This window comes from Aquarana catesbeiana, linkage group LG02 (genome assembly GCF_042186555.1).
Source record: "Aquarana catesbeiana isolate 2022-GZ linkage group LG02, ASM4218655v1, whole genome shotgun sequence".
Classification (NCBI taxonomy): Eukaryota; Metazoa; Chordata; class Amphibia; order Anura; family Ranidae; genus Aquarana; species Aquarana catesbeiana.
Window position 1 is genome coordinate 774,840,454 of NC_133325.1, and position 27,193 is coordinate 774,867,646.

Here is a 27,193-nt window from a genome sequence, read left to right on the forward strand (position 1 = left end):
CGCTGGTTGAACTAAAGAAAATGAATCATGTATGGCCTGCCTTATTGGTTTGTTCCTGCTGTGTCCATAGCAAGAAGTGAATGAAAATGTTCCCAACGGGATACAAATGGCAGGAAAAGGAAAAAAAAAAAAAACTGGCTTTAGATATACATTACCTGTCTGGGGCCCTGCAAAGAACCAGCAACATCCTGATGCAGAGAACATAGGCAAACCGCTCCAAAACCCGAATGCACCGCCTGAAGCCTTTGAAGACCTATAGCTAGGCCTGGACCATGGTATGCAGGGGGTGGAATAGGCGTTTATGTTCTGATGTCACAAAAGTCCAAATCTGCAAAATGCCCTAGGTGATGGTTCCCGGGGGACAGCATAGTAAAAAGGCACCATATAAGACCAGCCAGGTAACAGCTGTCCTGACAGGCTTCCCGTAAACCGCCATGGTTGGCCAGTGAACGTCTCGCTCATTCTCGTCCAGAAATGTTATTCGTCTCTCACACCTGTTGTCTCCTTGCCTGAGGCACGTTTAGTGCGTGAGGCCGGGTCACTGTGGCTCTGATCTCCTAATACAGACGGATACGTCCTAGGCTCTGCCTCAGGCGGATATCAAATCCTAAAAACCAGCCTGAGGCTCTCTTGCTCTCTCGCCTTCTTCACAGCTGAGGGAAGGACGCGGGGAAAGTGGTGAATGTTACATTAAAACTTTGACTTTGTACAACTCTGAAAACACAAATGAAGACAAGAGGCAGAGCGGTGAACTCCTCAAATCTTTTTTTGGGCAGAGCAAAAAAGTAAAAATAAAAGCACCTATGTACTTTAATAACTGTGGCAGCCATTGTTACACTATCGTCCTGATTGCATTTAATAATCCGCAATCTCGCTTAAAGGAGAATTACAGTGATATGGAACAATTTATTTTAAAGTGGTTCTAAAGCCTCAAGGTTTATTACCTTAATGCATTCTATGCATTAGGGTAAAAAAAACTGTGTCAGAGACTCTCCCTCTCACCCTTATTCTTACCTGAATCCCATAGCGATCCAGCACTGTGCCTGCCTGAGACCTTAGACTCTCCTGGCTTGGTTCCTCCTCCCTGGGCAGCGGAATCAACTGAAGTGATGAGGGAGCGGGGGGGCGGGTCCGGGTCTTGATGCCTGTGTCAATGGATGCAGCAGCGGGGCTCGAGAGGGACCACACAAGTGCCCCCATGGAAATCGGTTTCCCGGTTTCCTATTGGGGGCATCAGCAAGAAAGAAGGAGTCACCAGCAGGGGGGCTGAGAAGAGGGGGATCGGTGCCGCTCTGTGCAAGTTAAAGGAGAAGTACAGCCAAAAACTCGTTTGGCTGTACTTCTCCTGTAGATCAGATCACAGGAGTGCAGTTCGTTCTGCACTCCTGTGACCCGTTTTCAGCAGACAGTGGTCTGAAGCCCGCTGTCAGCTGATGTCACAGAGCCGGTCCAGGCTGGGACAAGATGGTGACCAGATGGTCGGGATCCGCCCACATGCCTGGACCGGCACCTGGCTCAGCCCCTAATCAAGCGGCTGAGAGCCTGAGCCGACCGCTCTCACCACCTCCACAGCCCAGAGCTCCAGTAAGCGCTGGAGAGGCAGAGCAGAGAGCCAGTGACTGACATTCACCAGCTCTCTGCTCAGGGAGCCCTGAGAACCGAGCAATCAGCGTTTGATCACTCAGTTCTCAGCTTTAATACCAGCGGGGGACAGATTCAGCATCGGATCAATGCTGCATCCACCTAGGCAAGTATGATTAAAAAAAATAAAATAAAATCCCACACTCTTGGTGAAAACCCTTCCACTAGCTGCTCCTCCCTCACCCCCCTAAACACTTACTGGAGTCCTACAACAATTCAAAGCTGTGCCTGTCTGCAGCTCTTCTTTTTCCTCTCCTTGCTCTCACGGACTTCACTGAAAGCAGTGGAAGCCATTGGCTCCTGCTGCTTTCAGTCAAGACCAGTAAGAAGGGAGCGGGGGCAGGGCCAAGATGATCTTAGTGCATCTAAAGTTTCTAAAGAAAGAGATTCTTAGTGAATCTCAGGAGCATGCCCGCACAGCACACAGCATGCTATGGGGGCACCGGCAGAAGAGGAGAAGCGGAAAGCTCAGAGAAGGGAAGTGTAAAACTCTATTTGAATAGAAACCATTTTATTTACCATATTTAATCGGCGTATAACACACACTTTATTCCACTTAAAATCAGGGGAAAATCATGGGTGCGTGTTATACACCGATCCCTGCTGTCTCTGAGGGAAGAGGAGAGAGTGCCGCTAAATTACCATACATAGAGCTGCCATCTCCTGTGTACCCTGCGCTCTGTCACTCACAGCCATGCCTCCTGGCTCCGCATTGGGCCACTGTTCTGTCTATCATATGAGCAGGGCCAAGAGGCGTGGCTGTGAGTGACGGAGCGCCGGGTACACAGGAGATTGTGGCTCTGTGCAATTCAGCAGCGCTCGCTCCTCCTCTTCCCTCTGAGACAGCAGGGATAATCCAACACTGGCGAGGCTGCAATGATGGGAAAGGTGAGGCTGCAGATGGGCACTGAACAGGCTGCATTGTTGGTCAATTAAATGGCTGCAGAGGGGCACTGAACAGGGTGCATTGATGAGCTGTGACCCCCATTTTGCTTCAAAGTTCTTTATTTAAAATGTAATTTTTTTTTCCTTAAACTTCCCTCCTAAAATTGGGGGGGCGTGTTATACACCGATAAATACGGTATTTCTTTTTTTACATTACAATTGCTTTATAGCTGAACTCTAGGCACAAATTAATGCAGCTAGGTAATCATTAATATATAATTTAATGTATTTTATTTTAAACTATGAGCAGCGTAAGCACCTAAATATGACCAGGTATCAGCCACTTGCAGACCCTGTACAGCAGGGCTGGAGAGTGAAGAAAAAGCAACACAGGGAGCCAATCAGTTCATGTGCCGACAAGAAGCATGCTGATGTTTTTATAAAAAAAAAAGAAAAAAATTTTTTAAAAAGTCACAAAAATCTCTCCATTATCTTTATCCTAAGGAGGTCTCCAATAAAAGGGAAGTAGCAATACTGTAAAATGCTTCTCTTCAGAAAAAGAACTTGAATCATTGTCAATTACGGTATCAAATTTTTGATCATAGCGATATAAATAAATATTGCATACAAATGGATATAGATTTCTGTTGTGGCATTTGGTTGATATGTTAACTGATCTAGGATGTGCCGTCACTAGATATTTACTCTGTTATTAATCACAAATGCCAATGATCCGAGTTCTCTGGAAATTCTGAAGAGAATGTCCTGATAAGTGACCATGAATTTACCGCTGATCAATCTGTTTTCCTTTAAATGAATGAATGCTCGTTCTATTAACAAACATCCAAATATTGATCTCTTTATGACAAATGGGGGCAAGGGGGCAGCGTCCAAACATTCCAGTACTGGTCAATCCCCCAGGGAGGACAGTGGCATGTTACAGACACAAAGGGAAATGTTTACTAACCAGGGCACTCAGAAATCTGGTGCATCTCTGCATGGTAGCAAATCAGCTTCCAACTTCAGCTTGTTCAATTAAGCTCCATTCACACTTGTATGACTCCAACGTCGTACAACTTTAGAGTGCAACTTTGTATGGGTACAACTGGGATGCGACTTTGGCTTGGACCACTGATAATGGACAACTGTTCTGCCGTATGTAAAACGTTCAGGTGCGACTTTTGAGGATTAACGATGAAGTCTTTGCCCTCAAGTCGCATGAAAGTTGGACCGAAAGTAGTGCATCAACTACTGAAGTCACTGCAACTTTAATTCGCATAGATATGAACGGTACTCATTGGAAATGGGTATGGGGGACATGGGGTGCAGCGTATTTATTGTTTCCATTCACTCCAAAATCAACTGTTAAAAAGCAAAAATCTTTTGACTGACAAACAAATGTTCTGAGAAATTTTGTATGAATTTTTCTAAGACTTTTCCTAAAAAATGTTCATTTAAAATTCTATCATTTATGCCCAGCTTAAAGAGGAACTGCAGTCTGCATACATAATTTGTAATACAAACATCTTTGCCATTCTGAAGCTTCCCTCCAACCACTTTGTATATTATTTTATATATAATGTGATTCTGCCCTTGCCAAATATGCTGCAGAGTCTGGCGGCAGCCATTTTAACTGTGGGCAGCTGAAGCTGCCCACAGAGAGAAGAAATGGGATGTATAAGGTATTTACTGGCAGAAAAAAATGTTTTACTATCCAAAAGGTAAAACCACAAGGGCAGAAGATTTAATAGATAGGAAGATGAAACACTACTGAAGGTCTGCTTTAACATAGCATAGAATCAGACAATGGATTGAACAGACATGGGCCAGTAATGCTGGCCAAATACATCCTTAGAGCCCTTTCACACTCTGCCGCCCCGAGCGTCAGTGGTAAAGCGGCGCTATTTTTAGCGCCACTTTACCGTCGTTTTAGCTGCGCTATTTTTAGCGCCACTTTACCGTCGTTTTAGCTGCGCTATTCAGCCGCTAGCGGGGCGGTTTTAACCCCCACTAGCAGCCGAAAAGGGGTTAAATCCGCCCGCAAAAGGCCGCTACAACTGCGTCTTGCCGGCGGTATAGCAGAGCTGCCCCATTGTTTTCAATGGGCAGGGGCACTTTAGGAGCGGTGAGTCCACCGCCCCTAATGCGCTACAAAGAAGCTGCTTGCAGGACTTTTTCTGATGCCCTGTCAGCGCAGCGCCCCAGTGTGAAAGCATTCGGGCTTTTACACTGGTTTTGCAGCTGAGGCTTCTTTCAGGCGCTTTACAAGTGCTATTTTTAGCGCCAAAGCACCTGAAAAACACCTCAGTGTGAAAGGGGTCTTAAATGAATATTGTTTAATACAACTGGGCAGCTACCAGGGAGCGCATAGGTTCAAAAGGCAGCAATAATAAGCCTGTCCAAGCATCATCTGAGGTCCTCATTATCACAAACGTGCTAGAAAATCTCTGTGCTGTCATAGCCCAGAGAGAGCAAGAGCGCGCGATGGAGAGAGAACGCGCGAAGGAGAGAGAGCGCGCAAGCGAGAGAGCGAGCGCGATAGCGAAAGAGCGATAGCGATAGAGATATAGCGAGAGAGATAGAGAAAGAGCGAGAGCGATAAAGAAAGAGCGAGAGCGATAAAGAAAGAGCGAGAGCGATAAAGAAAGAGCGAGAGCGATAGAGAAAGAAAGCTAAAAAGAGAGAGCGCGCGAGAGAGAGATCACCACAAAAATACAAAAATGCAACATCTACACGTCAGCCAAGTTGGCATGAAGAGCGCAGTGAGCCTCAGCGTTGCAGTGATGTATGGGAGGGACAGGTGGAATTTCTCACCATCTGTCCAACTAAGTGAGACATCTGCATGTCTATGGCAAGGCGCCCATAGACTTTAGATTGCTCTTGGATAATAGTGACATGTGAATGACAATGGCATGAAAATGAACGGTCGCTTTCCTCTGAGCATGTGTGTTTATGCACTGAGAAGCCGATAGTTTTTGGGCATATTCTCCAGGAGGAGGAATGCTACCACCATGCAATGCAATACAAAGCATAACCCTCAATTCCAGGCATCATTTCTGCCATGTAAAAAGTTCATGGCAAAATTTGATATTGAAAGATTCTAGTCTGTTATGCTGGCTAGATTTTCAAATACATTTTTTAATAAACCTAACTGAATTAAAGGTTGGGTTTTCTGTCCAGAATGGTGCATTAGTGTAGATGTAGAACCCGACTGCATATCATTTAGTTTACTTTTTTTTTTTAAATACCGGGTTTTCCTTCTAATAATATTTTGTTACATGTCAGTGCTGCTGATCCTGCAGCTGTTTCCTGTACATGCACACCAGGGATGGCTCGCTGGCATTTCTCATGGTGGGTTTTCTTAAAATGACAGCAGAAGACTTTGGCTGTGTAATGCAGGGCTTGGCAAATTTGCTTTGAATCTAGGAGCCAGCTAAAAAAAGTTAGGAGCCAGTTTTTTTTTTTTTTTTTTAAACTAACAATTCTTAGGGGTGGAACATGTAACATGTTCCCGAAGGTGAACTTATCCTTTAACCCTTTCACAGCCAGAGCCGTTCTTGTGTTTTCTTGCACACGATTAAAAAAAAAAAATAATAATAATTTTAGGCCTGAAGATTACATAAAACCCCCAAACATTATATATTTTCTGAAAGCAGACACCCTAGAGAATAAAATAGTGGTAGTTCCAATTTTTTATGTCACACGATATTACCACAAAGGTCTAGGAAACACAAAATTTCAGTAAAAAAAAACAAAAAAAAAAAAAACAAGCATTAAAAGCTGATTTTAGGGGGGCACAAAAACACAATAAATTAACCAATTTCTTGGTAAAATATAAAAGCCGAGCTTGCACCGAGTAAATACTGGTAGATACCAAACATGCCAGTACTCTATATTTTTCATAGGCAATGCTTTGAAAGACCCCTATAGGTCATCAGCTCAGCATTCCAAAAGATGTCTGTTGCTCTAATTACTGCTCTCCTTCCGGCGTGTGCAGAGATATTGCAATACACATGTTGCAATCGATGGTTCAAGGTGTAGGCATCTCGCTGCATGCGTTTACATTTGTACGTGCCTAAGACCCCTATCACACTGGGGCCGTGGCCACGTTCGCGGTAAACGCCGCTCATTTTAGCAGCGCTTTACTGCTGTTTAAGCAGAGCTTTTGTGCCGCTTTTCGGACGCTAGCGGGGCGCTTTCAACCCCAAAGGAGTTAAAAACTCCCATGTTGCAGTGCTTCCGAAACATTTTTTCAATGGACAGGGGCATTTTGGGAGTGCTGTATATAGTGCTCACAACCCGCTCCAGAGACGTTGCTTGCAAGACTTTTCCAAACTTCCCGCAAGCGCACCGCCTGGGTGTGAAAGCAACTATTGCAGAGAATGGGAGGCAGTTTCAGGCGCTTTTTCTAGCGCTAAAATGCCTGAAAACTGCCTCAGTGTGAAAGGGGTCTAAATGTGGGAGTGGGGGAGCCTCAATTTTTTTTTGGGGGGGGGGGGGGATTTTATGTGCTTGGGTATAACTTTTTTTTTTTTACAATTGAAAAAAATTTAAATTCAACTTTTTTTTTTCCATCACATAGGGGACAAAAAGTCCCCTTTATGAGGATTTTTTTTTTCTACCCTGTGCTCCACTGAATGTAATGCATATCGCACCACATTACATTCTCTCCCAGCCTTGATGGACAGGAGACCTGGAAATGATGTCACACGCACAGGGTGTGGGCAGCATTTAGAACAGCCACTTGTAATCTCCATCGGAAGGGTGGCAACGCAAGAGCACAACTTGAAGTATAGGACACAGCGTTGTCACCTCTAACCTTATGTGATGATTTTTATTATTGGCGACAGGTTCTCTTTATTGAGACATTCATGGTCTAATGCCGCGTACACACGGTCGGACTTTCCTTTCATCGGACATTCCGATCGTGTGTAGGCCTCATCTGACTTTTTTTTTTCCGAAAATTCTGACGGACCTAGAAATAGAACATGTTTTAAATATTTCCGACGGAATCAATACCTATCGGGAAAACCGCTCGTCTGCATGCCGTTCCGACGGACCAAAAAACAACGCATGCTCTGAAGTACGAGACGGCAGCTATTGGCTACTCACTATTGAACTTCCTTTTTCTAATCCCGTCGTATGTGTTGTACGTCACCATGTTCTGGACGGTCGCACTTTGGTGTGTAGGCAAGACAGTTTCACCAGGAACTCCGTCGGAAAAACCTTCAGAGTTTATTCCGACGCAAAAAAACGGTCGTGTGTACGCGGCATTAAAGACAATGCATGTCTCCCCTGTGCTCCACTGAATGTAATGCAATGCACATCTGGTTTTTCTGTTTTTTGTTTATAGCATAAAAAATTGTAGAGGTGATCAAATACCACCAAAAGAAAGCTCTATTTGTAGGGAAAAAAAGGACATCAATTTTATTTGGGTACAGCATCGCATGACCACGTAATTGTCAGTTAAAGTAACGCAGTGCCGTATTGCAAAAAAAAAAGGCCTTGTCATGAGGGGGGGTAAGACCTTCCAGGGCTGAAGAGGTTAAATATTGTAGATTTTATACTACCTCATGTATAAAAAAAAAAAAAAAAGCTAGAAAAAGGATAACAGCAATGGGCAAACGTTCTTATACATCAACAGAGCTGGTTCCATCCTTGGCAAGGTCAGAACTACTTCCACATTCCACTCCACGTACCGATGTTCTATGTTTAACTATATTTATCCAACCAGAACTTATATATTGACTTAGTGCACTTCTTCCAGCAAACACTTCTCTCTCAAGCACTCTCACACACTCCACGTAAGCCGCTAATGTATGACAATTACTTGAAGCAAAATAAAGGTCTACGTCAAATCTCTTAAAATACACAAGTCAATGGTGTTCTGAAGAATGATAGGAAAAAAAAAAAAAAAAAAAATCTCTCAATCTCCTACAGTAAACTTGTTCTTTAAAAAGGGCAAAACGACTGCAATTTCTTTGTAACCTGTTTATTCCCCCCCCCCCCCCAAGTTGACAAAAATGGCTGCCTTGAGTAAGAGTAATGGACAGGTGCACTTTAATGCTGCATGATCAGAAGACGGCGCGGCCCTTAGAGGAGGCAGCAGATGTCCGGAGGAGAAGAACGCTCCGACATCTTTAGTAAAAAGTTGTTAATGGGAGTCAGCAGATATTTTATTGTGGCTTTATTGCCGTTATTTGCAGAATATACTGGCTGCGGGGGCTTTGTAGTTGATTTTCACATAATATTTCATGTGGTACCAGATTACCAACATCTGCATGCTATCAGTTGTACATACATTAAAAAAGGTATGACTCATGTGAAATACACATCCACCACATGCATTAAAGCCACCTGTGAAATTCATGGTCGGGACCCAAAAACGACGGCAACTTCTGGGAGCTTTCAAGGGTCAGTCTACCCCAAATCTATAGGAGATGCTACCTCTTTTATCTGCTATGGAACTACAAGACCCAGAATACCCCATAAGCCAAAGTGAGTAAAATTTTTAGTCTCAGTGGACTCTAGTGGGGCATTATGGGACGTGTAGTTTGTTTTTGTATTTTATTGATTCTTTATTTAAACAATAAAGGGGGATACATTCCAAACAGTGGAAGTCACACCAACAATCTACATATCCTCATACAACATTATACATTGTCCGGTGTGGACAGTCACAGTCATTTTCCAACGGATGAAAAAAAAATTAAAATAAATACTCTGCATCGCAACAACAGGCAGCGTAACCATATAATGAGGTCATAAGGTAAGAACCACCCCCTAAACATTATGGAATAATAACAGTGAGGAGGAGAAAGGGAAATGATAAAAGATAAAGTGAAGAGTAAAGGCCAACCCGCGGCTAAGAAAAATGGGGAAAGAGGTAAGCGGGGAAAAAAAAAAAAAAAGGGACAAGGTGAAAGGTCAGGGGAGGGATGTAATGCGGGACATGTAGTTTTAACAGTGGATCTACTGTCTGCTTATCCACCCTTTAGGCCCCTTTTCACACTTGTGCGACTTGGGACTGCAAAGTCGCATGACAAGTCACACCCCATGATTTTCAATGAGTACCGTTCATATCTGTGTGACTTCAAGTTGCACCGACTTCAAAGTAGTCCCTGTATTACTTTGGTCCGACTTTGACGTGAGTAGAGGTCCATAGACCTCAACTTGACACAAGCATTCCCTGAAACTGCGGGGAAAAAAAACGCGTCAAAAATCACGGTAAGAATTGCAGCAGTGTGAAAGAGGCCTTAAGGTGGTCACACATGTATCAAAAATGTAACTCATCATCCAATGAAACCAAAATAATCCAAGGGCTTTGAAAGCGATTTGTTGCGGAATGCTTTTCAGAGAGATCGGTATAAGTGTAACTGCCAGGCATTCAGGAGGCTGTATAACTGTGGCTAAAACACCTATTTTTACTGCTCCCCTGACTGCAAGTGTTAATGATCCCTAATAAGACCCCATGATCCCAGAATCATAAACCACAGACCCTCCAATTGATTGATTTAGTGAGCTTTCAATCTATTGCAATGTTGGTAAGATGATCAGCTGTGGCAGAATTTTAATCGAACATTTCTGTCATTTCTGATCATTTGAAGGAGTGTGTGGTGTGTCAGGTGTGTATGTGTGTGGTGTGTCAGGTGTGTGGTGTGTGTGGTGTGTCAGGTATGTATGCGTGTGGCGTGTCAGGTGTGTGGTGTGTCAGGTATGTATGCGTGTGGCGTGTCAGGTGTGTGGTGTGTCAGGTATGTATGCGTGTGGCGTGTCAGGTGTGTGTGTGTGTGTGTGTGTGCCGTGTGTGTGCCGTGTGTGTCTTTGCTGTGCTTAAGAAAATTTTATGGAGTAAACTACCATTACTTACTGCACCATGAAGTTCCCTTTCTTCTAAATCCCTTATACTTACTGGATAAGCATCGGGCAGAGTGACTGGAAGGTGGAAATTTATTAAAACGTCCTGTTGTCCAAGACGGAGGAAAGTGGCTAGTGTTTGGAGCGGATGGAACATCACAGCTGATTACTGTGCATACCAGGCGAGTTTGATCCCTATAACTCGGGGTCCATTGTGTCCGGTAAGAGGCCATCTGGCTTTTTTTAGCTTACTTCTTCGCTGGGATATAAAGTACTGACCAGTTGCTATTGCAGATTTCTAGGTGCTGCACATGAAGTTGCCTTCATTGTTCCTTCATTGTTCCCGTACTTCATTTTTTTCGTGTGACTTGGGACTTTTAAAACCAAATAACTAGAAGTTGTTTTTATTTGTTACATTTTACAATAAGGGACATTTTTTACACATTAACAATTGATTCACATGGACAGATTCACTCACATGTTATGTGTTTTTGCATGATTACTTAATAATGTGTTTTTAGGTTTGTGAAATGTTCTTTTTTCTTTCCATGTATGTGTCAGGTGTGTGGTGTGTGTGTGTGAGGTATGTGTGTGTGTGTGAGTGAGGTATGTGTGTGGTGTGTGTGAGGTATGTGTATGTGTGTGTGTGAGGTATGTGTGAGTGTGAGTGTGTGAGTGTGTGGTGTGTGTGTGTGAGTGAGGTATGTGTGTGTGAGTGTGAGGTGTGTGTGTGAGGTGTGTGGTGTGTGAGGTGTGTGTGGTGTGTGTGGTGTGTGTGGTGTGTGTGGTGTGTGTGGTGTGTGAGGTGTGTGAGGTGTGTGTGGTGTGTGAGGTGTGTGAGGTGTGTGTGGTGTGTGTGGTGTGTGAGGTGTGTGAGGTGTGTGTGTGTGAGGTGTGTGTGTGTGTGTGAGGTGTGTGTGGTGTGTGAGGTGTGTGAGGTGTGTGTGGTGTGTGAGGTGTGTGTGTGAGTGAGGTATGTGTGTGTGAGTGAGGTATGTGTGTGTGAGTGTGAGGTGTGAGGTGTGTGTGTGAGGTGTGTGGTGTGTGTGGTGTGTGTGGTGTGTGTGGTGTGTGTGGTGTGTGTGGTGTGTGTGGTGTGTGAGGTGTGTGTGGTGTGTGAGGTGTGTGTGTGTGAGGTGTGTGTGTGTGTGTGAGGTGTGTGTGGTGTGTGAGGTGTGTGAGGTGTGTGTGGTGTGTGAGGTGTGTGTGTGAGTGAGGTATGTGTGTGTGTGTGTGAGGTATGTGTGTGTGTGTGTGTGAGGTATGTGTGTGTGAGTGAGGTATGTGTGTGTGAGTGAGGTATGTGTGTGTGAGTGAGGTATGTGTGTGTGAGTGAGGTATGTGTGTGTGAGTGAGGTATGTGTGTGTGAGTGAGGTATGTGTGTGTGAGTGAGGTATGTGTGTGGTGTGTGTGTGTGTGAGTGAGGTATGTGTGAGTGTGAGTGTGTGAGTGTGTGGTGTGTGTGTGTGAGTGAGGTATGTGTGTGAGTGTGAGGTGTGAGGTGTGTGAGGTGTGTGTGAGGTGTGTGTGGTGTGTGTGTGAGGTGTGTGTGAGGTGTGTGAGGTGTGTGTGTGTGTGAGGTGTGTGAGGTGTGTGTGGTGTGTGTGTGAGGTGTGTGTGGTGTGTGTGTGTGAGGTGTGTGTGTGTGGTGTGTGTGTGTGAGGTGTGTGTGTGTGAGGTGTGTGTGTGAGGTGTGTGTGTGAGGTGTGTGTGTGAGGTGTGTGTGTGAGGTGTGTGTGTGAGGTGTGTGGTGTGTGAGGTGTGTGGTGTGTGAGGTGTGTGTGTGTGAGGTGTGTGGTGTGTGAGGTGTGTGTGTGTGAGGTGTGTGGTGTGTGAGGTGTGTGAGGTGTGTGTGTGAGGTGTGTGGTGTGTGAGGTGTGTGTGGTGTGTGTGGTGTGTGTGGTGTGTGTGGTGTGTGTGGTGTGTGAGGTGTGTGAGGTGTGTGTGGTGTGTGAGGTGTGTGAGGTGTGTGTGGTGTGTGTGGTGTGTGAGGTGTGTGAGGTGTGTGTGTGTGAGGTGTGTGTGTGTGTGTGAGGTGTGTGTGGTGTGTGAGGTGTGTGAGGTGTGTGTGGTGTGTGAGGTGTGTGTGTGAGTGAGGTATGTGTGTGTGAGTGAGGTATGTGTGTGTGAGTGTGAGGTGTGAGGTGTGTGTGTGAGGTGTGTGGTGTGTGTGGTGTGTGTGGTGTGTGTGGTGTGTGTGGTGTGTGTGGTGTGTGTGGTGTGTGAGGTGTGTGTGGTGTGTGAGGTGTGTGAGGTGTGTGTGTGTGAGGTGTGTGTGTGTGAGGTGTGTGTGTGTGTGTGAGGTGTGTGTGGTGTGTGAGGTGTGTGAGGTGTGTGTGGTGTGTGAGGTGTGTGTGTGAGTGAGGTATGTGTGTGTGTGTGTGAGGTATGTGTGTGTGTGTGTGTGAGGTATGTGTGTGTGAGTGAGGTATGTGTGTGTGAGTGAGGTATGTGTGTGTGAGTGAGGTATGTGTGTGTGAGTGAGGTATGTGTGTGTGAGTGAGGTATGTGTGTGTGAGTGAGGTATGTGTGTGTGAGTGAGGTATGTGTGTGGTGTGTGTGTGTGTGAGTGAGGTATGTGTGAGTGTGAGTGTGTGAGTGTGTGGTGTGTGTGTGTGAGTGAGGTATGTGTGTGAGTGTGAGGTGTGAGGTGTGTGAGGTGTGTGTGAGGTGTGTGTGGTGTGTGTGTGAGGTGTGTGTGAGGTGTGTGAGGTGTGTGTGTGTGTGAGGTGTGTGAGGTGTGTGTGGTGTGTGTGTGAGGTGTGTGTGGTGTGTGTGTGTGAGGTGTGTGTGTGAGGTGTGTGTGTGTGAGGTGTGTGTGTGAGGTGTGTGTGTGAGGTGTGTGTGTGAGGTGTGTGTGTGAGGTGTGTGTGTGAGGTGTGTGGTGTGTGAGGTGTGTGGTGTGTGAGGTGTGTGTGTGTGAGGTGTGTGGTGTGTGAGGTGTGTGTGTGTGAGGTGTGTGGTGTGTGAGGTGTGTGAGGTGTGTGAGGTGTGTGAGGTGTGTGTGTGAGGTGTGTGGTGTGTGAGGTGTGTGTGTGAGGTGTGTGAGGTGTGTGTGTGAGGTGTGTGTGTGTGAGGTGTGTGTGTGAGAGGTGTGTGTGTGAGAGGTGTGTGTGGTGTGTGTGTGTGGTGTGGTGTCAGATATGTGTGCCACGTTTGGTGTGTTACGTGTGTGTGTCAAACAGTCAATAGTGATAATGATTGTTTCTGATCGATCAATTTTCTCTGTATGTGTGTATAACAACCAAACATATTATACATAAATTAGTTTTATTACAGATCGTTTCTGATCATTTGTATGTTTAATTAATATATGTTGCATTGTTCGATATATTAATATGACAAACTGCTTGTTTGCAGTCACTTGTACGCAGAGCGATCACATAGCGATACGCGCATTTCCTATATTTATAGCACCTGTTTCCTTGGGAAGTTGGGATTACAGAGCCAAGATCTGGGGGCATCCCAGGGCTGCACGTCTGCCATAGACATAAGGGAATCCTGCACATGCACTCTGAAGGGATGGTATACTGATGCGTGGGAGTGATGTCATAACAGCGCAGCTAATGAGACGGCCGGAGGATGCGAACCCGGAAGGAAGACCGGGTAAAGATGGAAGCCCTGTCAGTGGTGACGAGAGAAAATATCACCGCTCCAGGAGGGTCGGATTGAAGTAAAGAGCATCTCCTCCAGTTTAGAAGCTCAGGTGCTGGCAATGCTGTAACAATATCAAAGAAAATTCTGGACAGCCGCACTCCAAAAGAATTTGCCTTTATTTAATAAAGTGTCATCCAAAATACAGGTCACAGCAAAATGGAACAAAGCTTACGCATTTCGCACTCCGAGGAGTGCTTAGTCATAACTAAGCACTCCTCGGAGTGCGAAACGCGTAAGCTTTGATACATTTTGCTGTGACCTGTATTTTGGATGACACTTTATTAAATAAAGGCAAATTCTTTGGGAGTGCGGCTGTCCAGAACTTTTTTTTGACGATCCTGTCAGTGGTGACAGCGTGGCGCTGGAGCGCTTCGTTCTAAGGTAAGTATTTCATAATGTGCTAGTATGCGATGCATACTAGCACATTATGCCTTTACCTTGCGGGGTTCAATTGGTGCCGCTTACTACCGCTTTAAGGTTGCCTTCCCCTGCCTGTTTTACACTGACGCCGATTGTGTGATTACAGAGAAGGCAGACCCTCCCACTTCTCAGTCACCCTCAAAAAAGCGCTAGCAAGGCCAGAAGTGGGTAAATATCTGCAACTGAAGTTTGCCAACATCCTTGCAACTTACACAGCAAAGGCTTTAAAATATACACGCTCACCGATGCAGATTCCGATACAGCTCCTTTTGTAGAAACGCAGGACACGAATCTAAAAAACTTGTAAAATAAAGCCGTACTTGACATTTAATTCCCCCCCCCCCACCAAATCAGTTTATTAGAAGCTACAGTTTCTTCCATAGATTAAAATCATTGGAAGTATTACTTGACATATCCAGCATCACCGGGGATTCCAGCAAATTGCCGGCCGGTGCACCAGCTAAACACTCTGACATTTGTTTGGTGCATCTCTGTGATTTCTCGAGCAGATGATTGTTCGTTCATGTATTATAGAGCGCACTCCGTGTCCCTGGGCAAACCAGCACTAATAGAATATTTGCATTAATTCGGAGCTGCCCTGAAGCCACTGCCTGTTTAAGTACACAACTCGTCCCCGTATGGAGAGAGAGAGAGAGAGAGAGAGAGAGAGAGAGAGAGAAAAAAAAATAAAAAATCGAGGGCTGCCGAGTTATGTGCAGAACGATTGATCCAGCCGTATCTAAATGCACTGCAGGAAGTGTCTTTAGTCATGCAGGCTTTTACATAACACAAGTCAATTTCAAGTGCACCTGTCACTCCGAATTAACATTATCAGGCTCGCCAGTGAATGCCTTTTATGGGTACAATACATGGCATACATTCCTGAAATTACTTATTAAAGAACCACCCCGCTAAGCGCTATTTGTATGTAAAAAGGCCACAAATCCCAACTCCATTATCACTTTAGAAGCGTTACAAGTGAACAATGTAAAAGGGGCACATTACTTTCATTTTACCCTTCATGATTTAGTAAAAAAAAAAAACTGTAAAGAAAAAAAAAAATTAAAGTAAACGTCTACTGAGAGAAACGCGATGGCGGTCATTGCTGACCTAGTTACCTGGGTGTCATTCTGATTGGCTGGATTTATGCTTCCAGAGCTTCCTGCCCCAGAGCAAAAAACATGCAGAGAAGGAGACTCGCTTATAATAAAAAAATCTGATACAGTTATATCCGTTATATTCAGCAGGGTTACCCCGTACTGCAACCTGCATTTGAAGGCCATTAAAAAATGTGGGCCGTGGTATGAAGCCTGCCGTATCCCACAGAGTTCCCTTTGCTCAATGCAGCACGAAGAACTACATCCATAGAGTGCGGGCGTGGGGGGGGACGGGGGGGGGGGGGGACAGTTTTGTCATGTGACCAGCTCTTTTTTTCTTCTCACAAACTTCACCATTTTAATAGAGTCCCAAAACTGCTGGAGCGCACACTGTTCTGCTTTATAGACGTATGACTTATATATTAACATAGCCACGGTATGTGGCTGTGTAAATCCTCCACTAACAGTTCACATTTTCCTGCGAGTTCACCGATTACCATGCTTGTCAGCGACTTAGAAGGCAATGGAGCCAGAGACAGCTAAGCAATCAGGAATTTAACCCCCTTCCTGCCGGCCTCTTTAAAGGGTTCTAAAAGCCAGGAGGCGGAGGCAGGCATTCTAGTCACGTGACTGTTGTGATTGGATGTCACGTGATCGGAATAGTCAGAGCCAATCACAACAGTCACATGACTGCTACTGTGCTGAGAGCGAGCTCGCAGCACGGCAAGTGGTTTACACAGAGTCCCATATATGTGGCCGCTCGGCGTTAAGACCCACCCGCCGAGAGGCCACATACATGTGTGCGGCTGGTGTAAAGAGGTTAACCGGTTCCCCAACGGCGCGCTGGTGTACGTCAGCAGAATGGCACGGCTGGGCAAATGGGCGTACCCATAAGTCCCTTTAAATTTGCCGCCATGCCATTGCGTGCGCGCCGGCCGGGAGCTCCGTGAGTCAGGTCCCGCGGATTCGATCGCCGCGGGGATACCCGCGATCACCTCACTCAAAGGAAGAACGGGGAGATGCTAATGTAAACAAGCATCTCCTCGTTCTGCCTAGTGACAAGTGTCACTGATGTCTGCTCTCTGACTGGGAGCAGAGATCAGTGACGTGTCACACGTAGCCACGCCCTCCCCCAGTTAGAATCACTCCCCAGGACATACTTAACCCCTACACTGCCCCCTAGTGGTTAACCCCTTCACTGCCAGTGTAATTTACACAGGAATCAGTGCATTTGTATAGCACTGATTGCTGTATAAAGGACAATGGTCCCAAAAATGTGTCAAAAATGTCCGATGTGTTCGCCATAATGTCGTAGTCACAATAAAAAAACGCTGATCGCCGCCATTACTAGTAAAAAAAAAAAAAAAAAATTTTATAAAAATGCCATAAAACTATCCCCTATTTTGTAGACGCTATAACTTTTGCACAAACCAATCAATAAAGGCTTATTGGGATTTTTTTTTTATGCCAAAATTATGTAGAAGAATACGTATCGGCCTAAACTGAGGAAAAAAAAACAGTTTTTTTAAATATTTTTTGGGGATATTATAGCAAAAAGAAAAAAAAATTTTTTTCAAAATTGTTGCTTTTTTTTTGTTTATAGTGCAAACAATAAAAACCGCAGAGGTGATCAAATACCACCAAAAGAAAGCTCTATTTGTGGGAAAAAAAAGGACGTCAATTTTGCTTAGGAGCCACGTCGCACAACCGCGCAATTGTCAGTTAAAGCAACGCAGTGCCGAATCGCAAAAAACGCACTGGTCAGGAAGGGGGTAAATTCTTCCGGGGCTGAAGTGGTTTAAGAGGAACTGCAGTCTGCTCACATCATTTGTAATAAAAACATCTTTGCCATTTTGAAACTTCCCTCCAACCACTTTGCGTATTATTTTATATATACGGTGATTCTGTACTTGCCAAATATGCTGCAGAAATCTCCCTCCACTGGGTCTGGCTGTAGCCATTTTAACTGTGGGCAGCTGAAGCTGCTGCCTGTTCACTTCCTGGTTTTACACAGAGGCACACCTCCAGCTCTGCAGCTCTCATTGGCCCTCCTTTGACTCACACCCCCCCCTTCCTGGCAAACTCTCACTAGAGTGAGAGAGAGAGCTGTGCATGATGTCATAAGCCTAGACTAATGACCAGACAAGGAACAGAAAGTGGGCTGTATAAGTGATTTATTGGCAGAAAAAAATAATTTTTTTATCCAAAGTTAAAACAAGGGCAGAAGATTTAATAGATGGAAAGATGAAAAAAATGACTGAAGGTCCGCTTTAAACTGTGAACCAAGGATACGTGTGTGAGCCGCTTTGGCTGTATGGGAATGAAGTCCTGTGCCCGTCGCTGTGAGTGCTGATGTTTTTATTACAAATTATGTGAGCAGACTGCAGTTCCTCTTTAAGGTACGAATGTCTGACTGGTAGCCTCAGAAGATCTGGAGTGAGATTTGGTGAGGTTACTACTTTACTGCTCACTGTTCTCCTTGCTGGAGGCTCTGCATGAAGGAAGCAAAGCCATGCCTCTACCAAGATGGCCACCATGACATAAGAGACTCAGTGCAGAATAAAGCATGGCAAGTCAGTAACGGGGAAAGATCGGGGGGACCACAGGCCATACTGGCGACTAGTCCTTTGCCCTCTGCTTTCTCTTTTTTTTTGCATCTTACAAAAGTTGAGTTGGAAGATGCATGGCTTTGATGCGCATTTTCCTGCATTTTCCATTTATTTCGGGGGGGGGGGGGGGGGGGACCACTTAGAAATAGAAAAGTGTGTTCCCAGCGTGATCATGGCCAAATCTTCCCCTAAACACAACCCAAAATGTTAAAATGAACCTCAAAAACTGAATTCCAACTTTTCTGCCATCTAAAGTATCCCAGTCTGAATCCTCAGTCCCTGCTGGGAGATCTTGCATTGCCAGGATATCAGTGCTGCTATGAGATGATTAGTTGGAGTCAGCAGTGATTCACAGATGGCACTCATCCCGGCACATGTCCATCTAACACCTACCTGACAGGTACACCAAAGCTGAATTGCGGCTATGCTGAGCTCCACTGAAGCACTTACACGTTCTGACAGCAGTCTGAAGCAGGCTGTACATGGAGATGGTTCTAAGCAAATGCTAAGGTGGTATTCAGCTAATTACTTGGAAAACACCGCTCTCGGCATCCTGCCGGCACCCACTGCAGGGAGCGTGTGACTAAATAAAGACGCAGCCTGGAGGGGAAGGAGAAAGTGAGCTGAATCTCCAGCGCTTATAAAATGCGAGAACTCATCTACCAACATACACACAGCAACAGCAACGGCACATGTATGTTGTTCCCTTCCCTCTGTATGAAGTGAAAGTATGTCACCAGCACACCACGGATCTCCGGAATGAGTCCAAAGCTTTATTCAGCGATCACATCATAACAAATGACGCAACGTTTCGGAGCCATGCAGGACCCCTTCATCAGGGGGCTGCAGCGCCCATCTACATATACAGCCATTCTGCAGGAAGGTGTGCATTGGGAATAATGTACAGTATTTGCTTCTCTCTGTATGGACACACAGCAGCGGTGACATTTGTTATAGGGAAAGGACGGTCAATGATAACACTTTTTCACTGTAATTGTCAATGAGCACTTTCGAGAATTTTTTTTTTTTTTTTTTATCAAAACCATTCTATACTTTTTAACCACTTGCTTACCGGGCACTTTCAACCTCTTCTTGCCCAGGCCAACCTTCAACGCTGTCACACTTTGAATGACAATTGCGCGGTCATGTAACACTGTACCCATATGACATTTCTAACATTTTTTTTTCACACAAATACAGCTTTCTTCTGGTGGCATTTATTCACTGCTGGGTTTTTAATTTTTAGCTAAAAAAAACAAACAAAAAAAGACGGAAAATTAAAAAAAAAAAAAAAACCTGTTTCATAGTTTGTGATAAAATTTTGCAAACGGTTATTTTTTTTCTCATTCATTGATGTGCGCTGGCAAGGCTGCACTGATAGTGCTGCCCACCAATGCCACCTATCAGTGCCCATCTGTGCTGCCTATCAGTTCTGCCTGCCAGTGCCACCTGATAGGCAGCACTGGTGGGCATTGATAGGTGGCATTGGTGGGCACTGATAGGCAGCACTGATATGCACTGGTAGGTGGCACTGATGGGAACTGGAAGGTGGCACTGGTGGGCACTGCTTAGCAGCAGTGGGTGTCCGTGTGTGGGACCGATGTCCCTCTGACAAAAGCCAGTAATCAGCTTTTTTTTTTTCTCCTCACATTGACAGCGTGAGGAGAAAAAAAAAAAAAAAAGCCGATTACGATCTTCTGTTTACATCACGTGATCAGCTGTCATCGGCTGACAGCTGATCACATGGTAAGGGGCCGGGATTGATCCCCGATCAGCCGAGTCTCACTGACTTGCTGATTACAGAGCGAGCCCCGCGCACGCTCCGCAGGCAGCTCGTGCACAGGACGTCATACATGAACGCCCTCCCTTCCCAGATGTGCATGAGAACAGGTACTTTAGAACGATGGTGTCAGCTGAGATGTTCCTGGAGATCCGCCAAGCAATATGAAATGTATATACAAAAAGGATGAGAGCGCCACAAATCAAGGATAGGTCTAGTAAAAGTATATTTACAACAAGAGGTCAGAAGGTATGGCCAACGTGTTTATAGTGCTCCCCTTTGTGAGCATCTGAAATGCATTAGCTATACCTTCTGACCTCCTGCTGGACTTCTCTTTGATTTGTGGCACTCTCATCCATATATAAATATATTTCTAGAACTGTATTACCTTTAAAGCTGAACTCCAGGAAAACAGCTAAATGCCTCACTGAAATACATATATGGGATGTGTTTTACCTGCTGAAGAATTTGCATTTATATTCTGTACATTCCTGAGACTTGCACAGCTCTGCCACACAGCACAGCCAGGTTGTTAACCTGACTTTCATCTGCTGCAGTTCAAGTGTTACTAAACCTGCAACAGTAAAATCAGTCTGTATATGCAGTAAAGCATGCTTGTTATACTCACTGTGGAACCTAAGGGGTTAATCCTCTACATTGTGTAAAAAGGCTGTTTGATCCAGTCTTCTCTGATCCTCCCCTTCTTTTACTGTCCCCAATCCATCTGCTGATAGTGCAGAGCCTTGGAGTCCCTCTGCACATGCTCCGTTTGGTGCGCATTGCTAGAGAGTTGTTTTGTTTGTTTTTTTCTTGAGTGCATGTGACCAGCACAGGGCCAATCAGCACCGTCCAGACAGAGTGAGGGGTCATGTAACCTCATAGGACAGTAAGAGGAGAATGAAAACTCCTCCTACAAGCTTTAACCAGACACTGATAGAAGTCACAAGACTGCTATATACTGCCGATGAGAAAAGGTATTTAGTAGGTAACGGACGATTATTCAGGCCGATATTCGCAAATTTTCAAATAATCTGTACCAGTCAGAAACTTACCGATACTACTGATAATGGTCAGTGTGCAGTTTATAGGTATTTATGTCATTTTTCTATGTTTTGGGAAGTCATTTAATAAGTTATTTTTCAAGCACTTTTTTTTCCCAGTCTTTTACTTTTAAATGTTTAAAATTTTAATAAAAACGTTTAGTTTATATTAGATTTGTGTAGAAATTGTGTTGATTTTTCAAAACTTTACAGAATATCAGCACCTGTTATCGGCTATCAGCCCTGAAAGGCAGCTGAAAATCGGTATTGGCCATGAAAAAAAAAAATATTGGTCGGCCCCCAGTATTTAGCAGTTTAAATTTACTAAAATAATTGCATTTCCATGTTCTGTGTACTGTGGGAGACCAGATATAGTGAATGCAGGCTCCTGAGTTTATTAACACTTTAACCAACACAAGTAGATCCCCTACCCACCCCAGTCTCTGCTCTCTCCTCAGTCAGGGCATTTCAATGCAGCACAGAATTGCCCAAAGTACACCCCCACTCTACCCGTCTTGAGTGCTGCTGTAAAGAATAAATACAAAACTCAGGCATTCTTACTAGTTGCATTTAAACATACTTTTAGATTAGGTTCACAATTTGTGTCAGGAAGACTTGCAAAATCGCGTGCTTTCCAAACAAGTAGAGAAATGCGCTGCCCTCTAGCAGACACGCAGTAGTGCCGTTAAATTGTAAAAGGTACCCTCATGCATCTGCTAATGCACCCGTTTGGAGCAGGGTGATTTTGCACAAGGGTCAGGGACTTTTGTTTGCATGCAAAGTGATCTAGGTCAGCTTTTCTCAACCTCTCTGCTAGCCCTCCTCCCTGGACGATCCCTCCCCTGGATACCGAACCCGGAAGCAGACGGACGACCTGTGACGTCATGCACGCTTCACGTGCGCTCCACGCCGGCCCCTAGTCTCTTCCTGATGGCCACAGAAGGAGCTCCCGGCTGGTAATCCACCTTCTGCAGCCCAGCATCCCTGCAGCGCCACCACCACGGACCACATACCTATACAGATGAGCCTTTTATATGTTTTTATCCTGTAAGTGTGTTTTTACCTGGTGTCATTAAACATCATTTGTTAATACTACACTCAGGTGGCGCTTCCTTCTCTACCCCTTTCTCAACCAGGGTGCCACCTGAGGTTGTAAGGGGTTCTGTGGCATCCATTAACATACAGTAATATCTTTGGATTACGAGCATAATTCCTTCCAGAAGCATGCCTGTAATCGAAAGCACTCGTATATCAAAGCGAGTTTCCCCATAGGAAATAATGGAAACTCAGATAATCCGTTCCTCAGCCACTGCTGGTCTATGCAGTACTGCATGTGGCCAGAGGTGCGGGGGGCGCCGGAGACACTCGAGACCACTCGGTTCCTAAGTGTCTCTGAGCATCACCAGCGCCCCCCGCACCTCTGGCCAAACGCGGTACTGCACACCCCAGCGGCTTGAATCCTGCTCGTCCTGCGAGACAACACTTGCAAAGAGTCAGGTTTTTGCGAAACGCTCGTAAACCGCGTTACTCACAATCCAGGGTTCCACTGTATAAGAAACTTTCATCAACTTTCGCACAGACTGATGACAGAGAGGTGTTTTGAAATCAGCCTATAAATAACAGTAATGAAAATATAATGAAAATCACAAAAGAAAAAACAATTCTTTCATCTAGATGTTACTGTATCAGATGTACATCAGTGCTGACAGGAAATACATGACAGTATTCCTATAACTAAAGATGTAGGGTAAGAATGATAGGAGCTTCTCTGTCTCCAACTTTTGACGCCGTCATCCTGATTCTGCTTTCACTGCCAGGTGAGTCTCAGACGTCCCTGTTCAGAAGACAACCCCCCCCCACACACACACACACACCAAAACACCCGATTTCCTATCCTGGTGACACTGACAGACAGCATTAAAATCTGACCAGGGTTTTAATCATTCCCCGCTTTATTCTTAAAGAAAAAAAAATATATATTCTGTATGTTTTACCTGCCAAAAGACTTGTAGTTCTGTTCTGTTCTGCTGGCTTTGAGATCCAGGTACCCCTGACAAACATCAAAGATCTAAAGATATAAGGAGTAGAGTTCCAGTCTGATTGTATCCACAAATGTTTAATCTTTTTTTAAGTTTTTTTACGTTCGACAAAGTGCCTTTATCAGAGCTTAAAGATCAAAATAACATTAAAAATTATCTCCATCCCTCTCCACAATAATTATAGCAGATCCATTTTTTTGGGGGGGGCTAACTTTCTTCCTTTTTCCAGGCTGGAATACCTCAACATGCTGCAGCACCCCCTGGAATAACCTTGTCACATTATCACATATCCCTGGAGGCTGCAGGAGCCCCTGCAGGTGGCGCTGTTTGTATCATCAGGGGCCGGGCAGCCTGAACCCAGAAGAGGCAGTCAGATAAGGAGGACCAAGATGGTGGAAAGGAACTGAGGCTCGGACACCCAGCTCTCTGCAGGACAATGCTAGATCCTCTGGGCAGGTGAGTATTTTTTTTTTTTAAAGAACCCAGCATAACAAGGGGGGTGGTTGGGTTTGGGAGGTGAGGTTTTCCTATTTGTTACCTTCATTTTTTATCTTTTCATTTTATTTTTTTTATATCCTCTCAGAGATTGGTTGTCATTTTCTTTGTTTTTATTTATACTCACACACAGGTAACTGTGTTACTATCAATGGACTATATATGCTACAATCATTAATGATTAGGTCTTCCCCTTTTGGATGGGACTTTGTGTGTAGATATATGTATCACTCTAATGTGTATTCATTTTTATACTTTTTGCTTCTGATATATATTCCCAGCCTGATGTATAGTCATGAAGTTTTATTTCATGTGTCTATCTGCAATCCCTTGATCGATGTTCTGTCTTTTTCTGGCACTAGTGCAGCCACCATATACAGTGGAACCTCGGATTACGAGCATAGTCCGTTCCAGGAGAATGCTCGTAATCCAAAGTACTCGCATATCAAAGCGAGTTTTCCCACTGAAGTCAATGGAAACGAAAATAATTTGTTCCGCATTGACTTCAATGGGATGCAATACCACATATGGCCAGAGGCAGGGGGCGCCGAAGAGCCTCGGAAACGGCCGAAAAGGCCCGAGGACACCTCGACAAACCTCGGAAAGACTCTGTTCACGAGCCTTTCCGAGGTTTGCGGAGGCCAGCCCAACTGTCCTCCAGCCTTTCCGTGCATTTCCGAACGCCGCCGATCGGCACTGTTCGGCTCCAGCGCCCCCCCCCCCACTCAGGCCAAAAGCAGTAACTGCACACCGCTTTTGGCCTGAATCCTGCTCGTTTTGCGAGACAACACTCGCAAACCAAGTTAGGATTTTTAGAAATGCAGTGCTCGTATCGCGAAACGCTCGTTAACCACGTTACTCGCAAACCGAGGTTCCACTGTAATTGATTAAGGCCCCTTTCACACTTTGCGGTCCCAAGTCGCACCCCACGATTTCCAATGAGCACTGTTGACATCTGTGTAACTTCAAGGTTGCAGCAACTTCAAAGTAGTCCCTGCACTACTTGGGTTCGAATTTGATGCAACTTGGAGGTCCATTAGACCTTAAAGCGGAGTTCCGCCAAAAAAAAAAAAAAAAAATTTTAAAAGTGAGCAGCTACAAATACTGTAGCTGCTGACTTTTAAAATAAGGACACTTACCTGTCCAGGGTGCCCGTGATGTCCTCACCCGAAGCCAACCTATCCCTCTGCTCCTGGGTGGAGGCACCGACATCTTAAGTAAGGGAATCAGGAAGTGAAGCCTTGCGGCTTCACAGTCTGGTTCCCTACTATGCATGCGCGAGTCGTGCGTCACGTTCTGAGTGGTCATTGCTGTCTTTTGGGACCTGTGCGTCTCCCAGAAGACAGCGGGGGGGGGGGGCAGAGGAGGGGCCGGAACATGGAGTAGATCACCGCGGATACTGAGGCGCTCTTTCGCCAGAAGTGGGAGCAAATACCTGTTTTAGACCGGTATCTGCTCTCCCCTCCCCCCTGAAAGGTGCGAAATGTGACACCGGAATCCAGACAGCGGAAGTTCCATTTTTGAGTGAAAGGTGCCTAATTGTGTACCAATTTATTATGCTAATCTTTTTAAAGTTTGAGTTTGCTTAGATAGAGATATACATATCTCTCTCTCTCTGTCTCTCTCTCTATATCTATCGATATATCTCTATCCATCTATCTATCGATATATCTCTATCTATCTATCTATCGATATCTCTCTATCGATATCTATCGATATCTCTCTATCGATATCTCTCTATCGATATCTCTCTATCGATATCTCTCTATCGATATCTCTCTATCGATATCTCTCTATCGATATCTATCGATATATCTCTATCTATAGATATATCTCTATCTATCTATCTCTATCTATAGATATATCTCTATCTATCTATCTATAGATATATCTCTATCTATCTATCTATAGATATATCTCTATCTATCTATCGATAAATAGATATATCTCGATAGATAGATAGATAGATAGATATTGCCATCTCTGTCCTAAACTAGCTACGACTTTGACCCCTTTCACACTGGGGCGCTTTTCAGGCGTTTTAGCGCAAAATACAGCGACTGTAAAGTGCCTGAAAAGCGCCCCTCATACCTCTCCAGTTGTATGACGGAGTTCAGCTAATAATGAATGCCCAACTCATACAACTAATTGGATAGGATAGTTTTTCTTCTATCTATAAACTGACACTTTGAATACTTTTCCACCAAATCGTACAGTGCTGAAAACCTACTAAGCAGTTGCTGAAATATTAATGTTATTTGCACTCGTAGAATGCCACCAAAAAAAAAAAAGAAAGAAAAAATAGCAGCGACAGGCACAGAGGGCAGCGCCTAACGCGTTTCCTAGCTGTGCCCCTCAAAAGCAGATTTTGTGGCTTGGAACTTTGCAACTGCCTCATCACCGGCAAGACTTGTCTGCCAGAACAGGCTTTGATGTGAGAAGACAGCGTGCCCACGACAGCCCAGGGGATCACATCACAAGTATTCATGTAGCTCGTCTGCCGACTGCGAGCGAGATGTGAGGAGACTTTAAACCTCTGCTCGTTTAAGTGTCAGAGTACGCAGCGTGGGTCCTCTCCTCCGCTGTCCCCAACTACGGCGCACCCAGCTTCTGGGGTGCAGGAGGAGGAATCGAAGGCGGCCCAGCCGTGTTTGGACAATACAAAGCTACACAAGGAATGCAGAACTTGTATGAGAAGCGGTGATGGCCTTTTAATCAGGATAATGTTCTGAGAAACATAATATGTACAGTTTTGAGGAAAGACAGGAAAGGGAAAGGGGGAGATCATGGTTGAAACTTTTAAAAGTACAGTAATACCTTGGATTACGAGTATAACTCGTTCCAGACTAATGCTTGTAATTCAAAGCACTCGTATATCAAAGTGAGTTTCCCCATAGGAATCAATGGAAACTCAGAAAATTTGTTCCAGTGTCACTGCTAGTGTATGCAGTACCGCATTTGGCCAGAGGTGGAGGGGGGCGCCGGAGACACTCAGAAACACCCGGAAACCACTCGGAGACGGTCTCCGAGCATCTCCAAGTGGTCCACGAGCGTCTCTGGCGCCCCCCATCTCTGGCCACATGTGGTACTGCACACCCCAGAGGCTTGAAGCCTGCTCGTCTTGCGAGACAACGCTCGCAAATCAAGTAAAAAAAAAAACAAAAAAAAAAAAAAAAACAGCTCGTATTGCGAAACGCTTGTAAACCGCGTTACTTGCAATCCGAGGTTTTACTGTAGTGTTAAACGCTCAGCATCATTTAAGCTCAACACATTGAGCACAATAAAAAATAAACATTCCTCAGTAAATTATGTGTTTAAAATCCTTCTCTGTGACTTTCAATACTGCTGGCTCCTGCTCTCTCGATGCCGCTTCCCTTAACTTCCAGTCTTCACAGGAAAGAGTCTATGGTGGATAGTGCAGGCTCTGTTAAGCCAGCCGTAAATGGCTCATATCTTGGCCAAGATTCGAACTATCTATCTATGGGCAGGCTGATTGTAACCAAGCCATATTGATCGACTTCGATATAACCAGCATGTCAGATTTCTAGCATGCGATTGATGCCAGTGGCTAAAGCCACTAATAATAATCACTGTGATCTCCCAGCAGGGACGGCCCCCTGCACCCTCCGCCACTGGGAGAACACAATAGCTCCACAGAAGAATTCCCCCATC

At 44.9% G+C, this 27,193-nt stretch overlaps 1 protein-coding gene across 12 annotated transcripts in view; it reads right to left on the minus strand.

The window, feature by feature from the left end:
- Positions 1-24,594, minus strand: part of POU2F1 (POU class 2 homeobox 1) — a 142,210-nt gene extending 117,616 nt beyond the window's left edge. For 6 of the 12 annotated variants that reach the window (XM_073617368.1, XM_073617367.1, XM_073617366.1 and 3 more), the window contains exon 1: positions 22,982-24,592. In XM_073617368.1, the coding sequence (XP_073473469.1) occupies positions 22,982-23,048 (67 nt within the window). In that variant the 5' untranslated portion in view covers positions 23,049-24,592. Of the gene's footprint in view, positions 1-22,981 lie in introns of all 12 variants that reach the window. The other 6 variants (XM_073617364.1, XM_073617361.1, XM_073617360.1 and 3 more) reach the window with 3 other exon arrangements.
- Between the last annotated feature and the right edge of the window lie 2,599 nt (positions 24,595-27,193).